Consider the following 13,947-nt stretch of genomic DNA (forward strand, 5'->3'; position numbering starts at 1 on the left):
CATTTCCTGTTTGTTTTCCCTAAACAGCCTCCTTTGATTTAATTCTATGCAGTCAGGCAGAATAATATCAAGCAGGTAATCTGAGATACATATGATATTTATAAAAATAATACACATAACTCCCTTCTTTTTCACAGAAGTCCAGAGTATTTTCAATATTCTTTTAGGAAGTAATGATTTGACAAAGCATTTGAGAAACTCTTGTTAAGTTATATGGCTCTATCTGATTATAATACTGATATAAAATATCATATATAATTTATATATATATTTATATTTATATATATTTATATATAATCATATATATATAATTTCCCTGTATGAGAAAACACCCATGATCAGAAAACATGGGCAATGGCTGTTGTGCTAATCTGTACAAAATAAGTTATCTTGCTATTGGTCATATTATTTATTATTTGCATTGTGTTAGTGTGTACATGCCCTTATCAGATATCTGGGTCCCATTGTGCTAGTTGCTGTACACACATTAAATAAACAGTCCCTGCCCAGGGAGTTTACAGTCTAATTGTATGATGAGAGATAACAGATGTGTGTAAAAAACAGAGAGGAATAAGTAACAGTGAGATAATTATAATTAGCATAATAAAAAGAGGTCATAGTCCATCAGCTGCCTGGCCCTTATTCTGCTTAGCAAAACATAGCCAATAAACTTTTACCACCTCTCTGGTTGATGCCTCTTATGTATTCTGACTCTTCTCCCTTCCTCAAGCCCCTTACCCAGTATAAAGCCTAAGGAATCTGCATGTTGTTCTACATGGCACTCAGCCATCCAATAGTCACATTAGATGCAAGATCAATGAGCCAGAAGAAGGAAAAAAAAGTATTTTAATAGTGAGCAAATTAAAATTTAAAATAAACTTCATGTGCGTGCAAAGGTAATTATTATTGCTGTCTTTTCTAGTTTCAGAATGGAACATTCAACTGCAGGCTGGTTTCTTTGTACAGAAATACTTTTCAGATTTAGATAATAATGAGATCGCATCGAATTTGTCATGCTTATACTTTTTGTGGTTTATTCCTGGTCCAGGAATAAGCAAGTGGAAAGATGGCTTACAGCCATTGTTCACTGCTTCTAGGTGTGCTGAGACTCCTATGAGATCTGAAGACATATCTTTTTCACCCTTTATTTCTCTACACCTTGTGGTTCCATAGCTGTCTCCAGTGTGATCCATAACAGATCTGAGGTCTTCTTTGGAAGAGGTTAGAGGAAGAATCAAGAAATCTGATTCTTCCCTTGACATGCCTCCTTATGCTTTTGCTCCTCCTTCTAGAAGTATATTTCCAGATCCCAGCTACTGAAGAAACTGTCAGTCATGGTTTTCATAGCCCTGTTAGGTTCTACCACAACAACTTTTGGATCATTCTCTTTATATATGGGGAGATGAAGTGTCATCCAGTAAGGATCCAGTGGCTAAACAGTCCTCAGATCAGGTTCCTCCAGATCCATCTGTAGCTTACACAGTTGTATCTGATATGCTTTTTGAAGAAAAGGATGAGGAGACAGCACCTCTTTTTGATCAGGAACAAATGGATACTGACTTTCATCCCCATTTGTTACCTGATGAGCATGTGGGTGTAACTTCTGCTTCCTCCCATTCTGAGGATGCTTTGCAATGGAATGAGCTTGTTGATTGCATGGTAGTCACATTACACTTACCTTTGGTGGCTGTGGAGGAAATCTCCCATGCAGTATTTTACATTCTTGTGGCTACCTCCATGAATAGGATGTTGCTCCCTATCTTGAATGGTCTTTTGCAGCCTGCTAAGACTGTTTTGTCAATTCCTGCTTTCTGTCAGCCTATTTCCAAGAAAACAAAGAAACAGTACTAGATTCCACCTGAAGTGTTCTCTTACTTTCATTCACAGCCTGTGCCAAATTCACAGATGGTGGCTACAGTTAGTAACAGGTTTAGGTCTGACCAAACTCACTCTACTCCTGCTGAGAAAAACTGATGCACTTGTAAGAATAGTTTTCTTGTCCTCTTCTCTGGAATTGGTGTGGCTAATTACCAGGCAATGATGGCCTGTTATCAGTTCCACCTATGGTAAAGGATGATTCATTTGTCCAAGATTTGCCAGGGAATAAAAGAAGACTGGCTAATGCTATTTTGACAGAAGGACAGCACGTGGCATAGTGTCACCTCAGAATATCACTTGATGCTTCTGATTCTTCCTCCAGAGCTTTGGCATCCACAGTTACCCTGAGAAGGCAATCTCAGCTCTGTTCCTCTTCCTTGACTGTGGACACTAGAGTTAAGGAGGAAGATCTCCCGTTCAGAGAAGATGGTCTTTGCAACAATAAGCCTGATGAACTGTTGGAAAAATTAAAGGAAACTAGATCCATTGTTCGTTCTCTGGATATCTGTCCCTCATTCAGAAGGAAAGCTTCTATTCTTTTTCAATACCAAAGGCAATATTACTCTCAGTTTTCTTCAAATCAGAGTCATCAGCAACAGCAACCTCCATCTTCATTCCAGATTCAGCATAAAAAGCATCTTTCAGATAGAGACCTAAGATGAAACAGCCTTCTCCCCGTTCTTTGTCTTCTGTGAACACCTGTGCTCTGATCTGATGTGAGGATCAAGAGTCGTGGACCAATTAGCGAGGATCCATCTCTTCTTTTATTTCTGGACAAGCTAGCTCAATTCATCAACAAATGGAGGCAGATAACCTTGGATTTATGGTTAGAGATTATAGAGAAGGGCTATGCCATTCAGTTTGAAAAACTGCCCCCTTTCAATTCTCCCTACCCTTCCCCTTTCAGGGAACTGAGATTATACAGAAGAACACAAGCTGCTCTAGATAGGAGCTGTCAAGGAAGTACCCAAATATCTGTGAGTTCAGTGGCTCTTTTCAAGATACTGACTGATACAGAAAAAAGACGGGCGTTTCTGTCCAATTTTAGATTTAAGAAAATTGAATAGGTACATCTAGAGTTTTCTATGTTAACCCTGGCCTCCATAATTTCCTTGCTTTCAATTGTGGATTGGTTCTTCACTCTTGATTTAAAAGATGTTTATTTTCATATATCTATTTGACACAGTCATTGAAAATACCTGCATTTCCAGTACAAGGTGCTCCTGTTTGGCCCCTCAACTGCACAAAGAGTCTTTTCAAACTGCCTTTCTGAAGTAGCAGCACATCTGAAAAAACAGGGTATTTTTGTTTTCCCATATTTAGATGATTGGCTGCTAAAGGCTACTGCACACAAGGATGTGTCAGTACACATCATGTTTAAAATCTCCATCTTTTTCAATCTGGGTCTGCGTCTCAATGTCAAAAAATCTACTCTCTGGCCACCTCAGAGAATTCCTTTTATAGGTTCTATACTGGACTCAGAAGCAGGGAAAGCCTTTCTTTCAGAGGACAAGTTTCTAAAAATAGAGCAAGTAGTTTTGCAAATTTGAGCCTGTCAATCCTGGAAGGTAATCATCTTACTGGGTCTCATGGATTTGATGGCAGCTACCACTTATGTAACTAACTTGGCTTCTTTCACAACGAGACTCAGGCACCACTGGACATCTCAGGTCTATACACCAAATCAGGACAGTGTTCAAATGTGTGTCACCATGCTTCAGGATGTTCTAAATTCACTGAGGTGGTGGACAAACAAAGCAAATGTTCTCAGAGGCATCCTGTTCTATCCTCCCTTTTTTTTTAATTTGAAAAAATTCAACCAGTTTTATGATTGGTCAAAAAAAATGGTTAGGAAATCTACTACAGTTTCCTTGAAATTTTTCCTATTATATTTTTCAATTCAAAATTTCATCAAAATGTCAAAAATTTAAAAGATTGAAAAAAAAATGTTCTTTGTATGAAACGATTTGTTCTTCAGACATAATCCTAACCTGAAAATAGAGCTCTTTGAAGATGTCTTCATGATATGTATTAAAGATGGATCCAGTGGTTCTGGAACAATTTTTATAGTGGGGGTGCTGAAGGTGGAAACCATGTATTTGGGTTGTTATTACTACTTCAAGCCAGGGGTGTGAGAGCACCCCCAGCATCCCTAGTTTCAGCACCTATGGATGGGTCTGAACCAAAACAAAGACCTGACTTGATCTGAACTTTGCAACTTGGATATACCTCTAATATAGAACACACACATACTCCTTCAGGGAAGTTAAACTATATTGAGCGCTACACTTTAAGTTTGATATTATTATGTTCCTTTATTCCTAAACTCAGTCTCAAGGTCTGGTCTCTATTCCCTCGCCATCATCAAGTGCTTTAAAATTAGCTTTAGAAAATTATAATGATGAAGTGTGTGCCTTTTATCTCATCAGCTGCCTGTACTGTCCTCCTCACACCTCCATGGAGATGACTTTTACAAAGCTTCTTGTGGTGGTGACCTGTTTAGTAAAGGTCCTATGTGAATACCGAAGTGTTACCAATCTGAGTGCTGTAATGTAACATGCTGTCATTTGCTTAATGACACAGAAGCAAGACATTTCATTTTAACCTTAGTGAAGGTTTTCCTACGGGCTTCATTAGTCATTCATGTCATTTTGTTCGAGGCAGAGAAGGATCTAAAAGTAGTTAATTATCTTCAATGTGGTGCAGTACAGCACCAACTGTAATAACTTGAGTTGGACTCATATGCCTTAACTTTCCAGGCAAGCAGATCTGTCTTAAACCACAATAAAGGCAAGAAAATCTCCTTCAACTGCACCTCATGCTGTGTGGAGGGGAGAAGAGAAAATGCAAAGTAGGAGATGTGTGATATACAGATCATAAACAAGGAACTGCCTGAATGAACATTACATTATCACATACTGGTGGATCACATGTAAAATCACATATTGGTGGATAATTTCTTGCTGGTTTATACACAGAAGACAACAGAATTGTCTGTCTGTCTAATTCACTGTAGAGCCTGCTGAGCAGCCAGACCTCACTGGTTATTTTTGTACTAGAAACTGTGCTAACCTGGAGAATTTCTCTTCACTAAATGTCCTTCGTTCATGGCTGCACATATTTCATTAGATAAAATATGTGCTTCAGTAAATGTTGTTGTGACAATCAAAGGCAATGCATGTATTATCGCTAAGCCATTTCAAGCTTGCTGTATAAGTGAATTTTATGATTGCTCCACTATCCCTTTACTGAGCTTGTTAGAGTGCAACCGCTCAAGGAAAGTAATATTATATCATTTCAGTTAGAAATCTCTGGGTCAGATTCTCATCTGCTGTAAATCTGTACCATCCCACTGACTTCAGTGGAGCTACTTTTGTTTACACCAGCTGCGGATCTGATCCTCTATTTTTATTCACACTCTGATATGAATAGAAAAAGCAGGGAGATAAAAGCTCCTAAAAACATCATCAAAGGGTAGGTTTTTGTTATAATGGCTAACTTGTAATTGAGTTAAGCTAAAATCCTCCCAACAGATTCATAGGCTAGGGGACACTATGGGTTCTTATCATATTGGGAGAGCAGGGCATGGACAGGGAAAGTGTTGGCAGCATGGAAAAGCCTGGAGGCAGTGCTGGTAGTGCTGAATGGAAAGCAGGCAACCTTCAGCTCTCAGCCCCTAAAATCAGTATAATGTTTTGATGCTTGATGGATTGTCTGAGGAAGTGGGAGGTGGTTCATGTGCTTCAGGGAGGGAATAAGAGTGGAGATGGAAGCAGAGCTCCTGGTGGGAGTTGGATTAGGGGTAGATAATGAAGACAGACGTGCCATGACAGTAAAGGACATGGAAGATAAGTGATGTCCTCGGTGTCCTATGGATTCAAGAACACATGTAATCATAACCCTACATGTGTAACTAACTGTTGGTTAAACCCTGCCAATCTGATAGGAGATTGTGGCCCAATATCATATGAAACTCCTCTCTTAGCCAGATCTACCCAACTGGCAAAGAAGAATTTAACTTTGGGCTTTGTTGTTCTGCTTGTGTGCCAAGACCAGCAAGTAATAGGGAATTCCTGAAACATCTGATAATCTTTTACAGAAAATCAGGGCAGCCAAATACTCCAACCCCACTACTCCACTGGGAACTGTCCATTTTTGCAAACTTTGGTGAAAAGTAAGAGGGTCAGGACTGAGCAGCAGGTTTCTGGGAATGGGTTTTATTTTAGAAGCTTTAAATATTGATATGGAAAAGACTCTTTTAATTTGCTTTCTCTCTAGTGACTATAAGCTTGCCAAGAGCCAAGTCAATGTTCTGTGATTATATGTGTTTGCTGCTGATTCTCTCAGGACTCAGTGGCTCTCAAATGAAAGCCACTGTATTTAATTATTTAATTAAACTAAGTTATAAATCGGAGGGACCTTTCTAACCCCACCAATGCAATAGTGGTAAAATTGATGTGTTTGGCATAAAAGTAGTTCTTTCAGAAAATAGTAGTCTGTTATAGATTTGCAATTAAAGCAAGAAAAATTAATCTAAAGTGTTTAAATATATATAGTCTCTTCAGTAAAAATGTTACCTGCAAAGACATTTTCATTTTGTTTGTTACTTAATAGATACCTAGCAGTACATTTCATTACTTTTTTTCTTTCTATTACTATTTGTGGTTTAGGGACTTTGAAATCACAATAAAATAGAATTTATAAAGTTGTTTTAACCCCCTGGATTTCTGACAGAGAACTGAGGATGCTGTTCTGTAATTAAATGAAAACAAAATAAACAGCTGCTGAAAATCAGTGTTTTAGACCAGTGTTGTAGAAGCATAGGTTGGGATTTTCAAAACCACCCAGCGATGGCCTCACTCTTTGTCTCTTGAGATCAATGGGAATTTTACAACTGTCTTTCAAAGAATGTAGAGGTAGACCTATGGTGAATGCTTTTGAAAATCTTACCTATAAATTCTGGAAGCCCCAAAAGTTAAAATTTGTCCCATGGTTGCCCTTATCTTTAATGGTTCTTGGAGAATGGAATTATCTGAGCACAAGATTTGAAGACAAGAATTTCTGAGTCCTCAATCTGGCTCTGACACTAATTCCCTCCTCTGTGACCTTGAGAAAAACACTTAAACCTGCACTTTAAAACTTTGGTGCCTGATGTTAGGCACCAAAATCATTATTTAAACACCTCAGAAAATGGCCTGAATTTTATTTTAGAGCTGCTCAAGAACTATAACTCTTATTTACTTCAGTCAGAGCTACAGGGCCTCAGCATCTCTGAAAATCAGTCCACTTATTTAGATGCCCAACTTTAGGCATCATGGCACAGAACCACAAAGGTACTTAGGCACCTAAATCACAGTTGTAGGCTCCACTGCGACTGACAAAACTCTCTCAGCTGCTGCCTAACCCTGTAGGTATCTAAACTCACTCGGTCCTAAATTTTTGCAATTAAAGTTCCCTAGCACCTAAGTTTCTGCTGCCTCACTCTAGGCATCTGAACACCTGTCTTCTGCCTAAGTCCCAGCGTGATCCACAAAGTGAGGGAAGATAGGCATTCATCCACCTAACTCACATGCAGTACCCGATCTGGTAGGTGTGTTCAAAGGCCACGTCCTGGATCAGGACCCATTCGAAATCTGGCTGGAGGAAGAGGAGGAGGTGCCACCTTATAATTTTTAGCCTTCTGGTTTGAACACTTACCTAGGTTTCAGGAGACCCAGGTTCAGAAGAGGAGAAAGGATTTGAAGAGGGGTCTCCCACACCTCCCATGTGGAGGCCCGAACCATTAGGCTAGAGAGTTATTCTCAGTCTTACTCTTTCTGGCCTAATGACTCTTTAATTATTTATCTAAAGTGGAAAAACTTAAGCAGGAGAGACTGAACAAGAGAGAAGGGCACCTAACATCAGAATATCCCATAGCTTAGAAGTTAAGCACTCTCTTAAGAGGTGGGAGATCATTGTTCAAAGCTTTTTTCACCCTTTGGCAGAGGGGGAAATTGAACACCACCACTGTGCTGATGGTTTATAGCATATTCAGAGTCTGAGCCAGCCCCACTTATGTTCCAGTTTCTTTCTTTCTTTCTTTTAAAGCAGAGTCAGTAATAAATAGTAAATGCGACAATTGATTGACTTGGCTGGCATTGCAGGATACAAAAGAGCAACATTGCAGAGTGGCCTTGGGAAAGAAAGTCAAGCCTAAAGGAAAAAGTAACAGGGAAAAAATAACCAGTTTGCTTGTGGCAAGATCAGTTAGTTGATCTGGAATAACTGCATCATTTTGTTTTTACTATTGTATGAACCAAAAAAAAAAAGGGTCCAATATTCCAATACCAGAAAGTCTTTTAGCATCTCTGTTAATTATTGTTCGCTACAAAATAAGGAAATACAATCACACTTACTAAACTCTATCTCTCTCCTTCATACTCCCACACTCTGGGCTCCTTCACCATATGATCTTTGCATTGTTTTGACCATGTCATTACTGAAAATCTAAAGCATAAGCAGAACTAATTAGAGACTATCATTCTCATCCAAGCTGGAGAAGAAGACTTAGTGAACTGAGCACTAGATATGGCATAACTAGATTCTCAGCTATCACATGTTCAAAGTCTGGCAGAATTAATTCAGCCCTTCACCCTGCTCCGGCTATACAACTGACTACACAGGTCTTTCAAAGGAGACCTAAGTTCTGGCAAGAGACTGCAACTACTGAAATGTCTCAACTATCTACAGATCACTGGTCTCAGGACATCTACAATTCCTTTACTTCATGAAACAACTGAAAGTAATAAACTCATCCATAGATGAGAGTAACTGTATCATTTATTTTATTTTTATAGGTTGATTTATAAAGCACGTATGGCTGTAGCAGCTGTAAAATGCTTGGCCCTGGAACCACTGAAGTTAATGGGAGTTGTATCATTAGTTCCAGTGGGAGCAGGGTTTGGTGCATTATAAAAATAAAATCCACTACAACTTACATGAGCTTCCATAAGGAGTGGCAGTAAAGAACCACTGCTGATCTGGTCTATGAAAACTTTAGCAATATTCCTCTCATTTTTCAGGAATAAAATAGAAGATTTTTTTTTTAAATCAGAAGAAATAAGCCAATAGACACATTTTGCAGTACGTCCACTAGTCCTAGCCACAGCAGTTCACTAGTCTTGGGCTCTTAGAGACGGTCAAGGGAAGCAATTTCCAATGTTGGAGGCCCGTGTCAGAGAGAGGACACTACTGCCAGGCTCAGAGTCCTACCTCATGAACCAACAGCAAGAGCATTCTAGATGCTCCTATCTGTTGTAGGGGGGCATAGAGCAAGGGGCAGCCTGCAAGACAGCCAGGTTCCAGGCCATTCAGGCCTTTAAAAGTTGTCATCATCTACATCTTGAATTGCATCCCAAAGTCAGTGTAGATCAGCACAGGTAGTATGTGCTCAGAGAAGCTGTCCTACTTCAACAGGTAGACATATGCTGAGTGCTCCTGGGTATTAAGCAGAGTTCATTCAGATTATGGATAACATAGGAGAAGCACTGTAGTTGGTGCCAGTTTCGGCAAAGTTCCCTTTCAACAGTCTGTCAAATCTGCTGACTCTGCCACCTGACAGGAGAAAAGGAGTGTTGAGAACAGCTATGAGCGTGAGCAGGGGGGAAATGAAAACCGTAGACAGGAAATGAAAAACAAATAGACCAAGTGAAAATAAAGAATGTAGGAAAGTATGACGAAAGACAGCTACTCTTATACTCTTTCACTAAGATAATTTATTTTATTTCAATCCCTTTGCACTGTGTGATATAGAAAATGTCAAGAGGAATACAGGTTTCTCTTGCAAGGCTTTTGTCTGACCCAACTCTATCTATATAGAAGCTGATTGCCAAGTATTTACTTGATTACCTAGCAGCAGGTGTGATAAAACCAATCTTGTTCTTATTTATTATAGCAGTATCACTCCAGTCAGTATTATTAACACTCTGTCAACAAACTAGTATAAACCCTTATTTTCAAAGGGTTGTAAGCTATGGCTGTAACTTTGCTCTGGTCTGAAATTCACTAATACAGTACAATTTCCAGACCTGAATAAAAATATGTTTTCATGATTTGTTGTAAAAAATAGAAAGCCAACACAGCTCTATTCACACAAGTGAATCAAAGAGGAGAGCCAGAGAGCATTGAAGCCAATGGGACCACTTGAATGAGTAAAGGTTAAAGGATCAGTCTCTATATTTGTCATTTAAAGTGGATGCATGGGTAGGGAGAGAAAAGGGCAAATTCTCAGGTGGTGTAAATCAATGTAATCATAGTGAAGTCAAAAGGCTTCTCTGGTTTACACCAGCAGAGAATCTGGTCCTATATGAGTAGTGCTAAATTCTGCCCTGAGGTACTCGTTTGCAGATCCCAATAACTTGCATGAGACTTGAGAAGAATTTAAGGCATAGTAATAAATCTTAGAGCAGATGTTCAAAAGCACCTAAGTGATTTAGGGGCACAAGTCCCATTGACTCTGAATTGTATTAATTCCCATTGACCTTCAGAGGGACTTGTGTTCCTAAATCTCATAGGGTGTTTTGAAAATCCCCCTCACAGTAACATTGTTAATTTGATATATTAAAACTTGTTTTGGGCTTTAATTTAATAGTTTTCATTTAATAAAAGTTGAATCTGGCAGTTGTTAGTTCAGAACATGGTGTGATCTTCGGTGACATGACTTGCCTAAGGCCAGTCATCAAGTAAGAGGCAGAGACTGGATTAGATTTTGGATCTTCCTGATCCCAACCTTATGGCTGTTTCTTCACACCATACTCACTCCCACACAGGATATGAGCTCTGGTGTCAAAACATGCTCTGTCGGAAGCATTGCTCCAATTGTTTCTCTTTGTAAGCAATAGATCCTCTTTGTAAATTCCAGAAAACATGCTGGATAAAAAATGCAACTTCCTTTGCAACTACAGAAATCATTTTCCAGTGGCATTTGCAAGCATTCAGCTAAAATGGGCATTATTTGGTTTCTCTTTTTAGTGTCAAGCAGATAAATAACCCCTAAAATAGTATTCTCTCCTATTTTGATTAATTTTGCATAGGATTTTCCCAGAAGAGTTGTTACTTACATAAACCTGAGCTCTGATTCTCTTCTGACTAAGACTTCCCGAAGCCTCTGGATCTTTGCCATCTCCAGTTCGATTTCCTCAGGCATCATTGTTGTTTCAGCCATTGAGATGATGTCAAGTTGATCTATGTGTGTGAAGGAAGACAGGAAATGAATGAGGCTGGTCAAACTGACTTAGCAGGACCTTTAAAGAATGCAACTTAATCACAGAGGTGCCAGGCCATGGCATAATTAATGTGGGTAGCAGGGAACATACTAGTTGGACAGTAGGCAGACTGGGTACTTTCTTGTTTTGCTGGCTACTTTCAATGCTTTATAATCATTTAAAAATAAAAAGATTCCTATAAATCTCTAATACATTGATGTGTGTTTCAGTTAGTCATAATGTATTACAACTCATAACAAAGCCTAACCTACAGTAACCCACTGTATAGTCAGAGCAGCTGTGCCTTATTTTACCTCACTACAGACTTTTAAAAAATTGCAATATAACTGCTACAAAACTTACCAGGTACAAGAATTCACTATTGTGAACAATCCTGCATTGGAAGAGACATGGATAAAATGAACTAATAAGGATTTTCCATCTCTAATACCTATGATTCTTTCTGACACTCCATTGATTTCAATGGGACAGACATTTAAAAAGACAGCAGAGAGAAAGGGGCCCATCAGAGAAGAGGTTAAGGAGTGTATATAAGTGGCTATGGGTCTAATCCTGTGAAGTACAGAGTGCTTCATGTGAAATGCTAGTACCCATGATTTCCACTGAAATCAGGTGGAGTGGAGGATACATAGCACTTTGTAGGAGGTGCTCAGCAAGTGGCAGGATCAGGCAGGCCCCTTTTATTATTATTTCTGAGTAACTGATATATTCCCTCTTCCCTATAGGTAGAAATAGATACTATCAATCTACAGAGCATTGGTCTAGTAAGGAGTCTGACCTCTAGAAAACCTTATGCTGATGTTTTATCACATTTATTCATCTTGATCAAGATTTTCAAAAGGGACTAATGATTTTGGGTACTTTAGTTTTTGGGTACCCAACTGGAAGCACTTTAAAGAGGCTTGATTTTCAGAAAGTGCAGAGCTCTGGCCCTCTGAAAATCAGGCCACTTTAGATCGCAGGTTAAATAACAAAAACGGAGACACCCAAACTCAGTCACTAGCTACATTTGAACACCCATGTGTACAGGACACAAAAACCAAAAAGTGAAATTGTAGTATGAGCTGCATTTCTGAATTAGTTTAATGCAGCTCTACCAATTACAAGGAAACAAATGATGAAAGCACCACTATAAAGACTTGACCCAGGCAGCTGAACAGAACTTCTTACAGAGAAGACTTGGAATATGAATAAAGCTACAGTCCCATGGATGGCTTTAATCCCTCTTCAACCACCATCAATCCACTTACGTTTTCCTTTTTACTCTGCCCAACTTCTTGTAAGGTCTCATATTACAGTGATCATATAGTAGTTAGGGCACTGGCCTTGGATATGGGTTCGATTCTCTACTCTGCCATGGACTTTCTGTGTGACTTTGGGCAAGTCACTTAGCTTCTCTGTGCCTCGCTCCCCATTTGTTAGATAGGGATAATAATACTTTTCTATCTTGCAGAGGTGTTGTGAGGATAAATACATTAAGAAGACTGTGAAAAGCTTAGAGATCTAATGATGGAAAGTGCTGTATAAAAAATAGACATAATTATTTACTATTATTAACACAGATGAAAACATCCAGATGAAGTTTTTTTTAGAATACCCCAATCAACATGGGTCCTATATTAGCTAACTCAATGGTTCCCAACCTGTGGCCCGAGGGGCCAAAAGTGGCCTGCAGTATCTTTCAAAGTGGCCCGCCGCTCCCCTCCTGACGGCTGCAGAAGGGAGTTGCCAAGTAAGGACTCAGGTGGAGTGCATTGCCGCAGGGTTACAAGACTGGTGCAGGCTCCTTGCTACAGTCAAGGGGACAGGAGATCAGCACTCCCTTCCCCCTGGCTGTTGCAGGGATCACAGCAAAGTGCTCATCCTGGGTCAATAGGCGCTGGGGTCCCTGCTGGGGGAGATCAGCGCTCCCCTCCTCCGGCTCCAGCAGAGAGCAAAGGTCTGTGCCTGGGTTCCTAGGCACTGAGATCCCTGCTGGAGCCAGAGGGGGGCAAGCACTGATTTCCCATCCCTCTGACTGCAGAAGGGAGCCAATGCCTAGGGACCCAGTTGGAGCCCACAGGGCTACAGGACACATGCAGTTTCCCTGCTGCAGCCAGGTGGATGGGAGATCAGCAAGGAGGCAGCCTCCTTGCTGAACTCCTTCCATCTGGCTGCAGTGGGAGGGGGGGATAACTGGGGCTGCTGGTGGAGCAGCCAGGACCTACCATGCTTGAAGAGGGGCAGGACTCTAAAAATCAGTGCCTTCCAGTTTGGCCTGCCCTGAGCAGGCCACCCACCGAGACTTAGCTGCCTGGCCATGTGCTTCAGTGTGTAGTGACAGTCACTCATCTACACTAGTGCTTTGTCTGTGAGTGTGTGACATACTGTGAGTCATTTGTAGGTGTAAAACAATGAATGTAAAAATGAGCACAATAGCAGCAAAATGTTTACTTTAAATATATAGTGATTTGTGGTTTTTAATGGTGTATACGTCAATACATTTTTTATGATTTGATAGACTGGTGGCCCATCAGGGTTGTAAAATTAATATTTGCGGTCCTCAAGCCAAAAAGGTTGGGAACCACTGAGCTAACTCACCAATACCTATTCTTGGAAAGTCAAGGAGAATTGAGGAAATACCAGAGGACTGAAGAAAAGCAAATAGTACCAATCTGGTAAATCTAATTTCAGTTCCTAGTAAAACAATGGAGCAAATAGGAAAAGAAAAGTAAAACCACTAAATGGCTAGAAGATAACAGAACCATGAGCAAAAAGTAGCACAGATTTATAAAGAACAAAAGTTTATCACTTTTTAAATAAAGTT

At 39.8% G+C, this 13,947-nt stretch overlaps 1 protein-coding gene across 2 annotated transcripts in view; it reads right to left on the minus strand.

The window, feature by feature from the left end:
- Positions 1–13,947, minus strand: part of BMERB1 (bMERB domain containing 1) — a 112,843-nt gene that overhangs the window by 42,402 nt on the left and 56,494 nt on the right. For both annotated transcript variants that reach the window (XM_067551068.1, XM_067551066.1), the window contains exon 2: positions 10,977–11,100. In XM_067551068.1, the coding sequence (XP_067407169.1) occupies positions 10,977–11,100 (124 nt within the window). The remainder of the gene's footprint in view (positions 1–10,976; positions 11,101–13,947) is intronic.

This window comes from Emydura macquarii, unplaced genomic scaffold (genome assembly GCF_026122565.2).
Source record: "Emydura macquarii macquarii isolate MOO-44397 ecotype Brisbane River unplaced genomic scaffold, CSIRO-AGI_Emac_v2 contig_1348, whole genome shotgun sequence".
Classification (NCBI taxonomy): domain Eukaryota; kingdom Metazoa; phylum Chordata; order Testudines; family Chelidae; genus Emydura; species Emydura macquarii.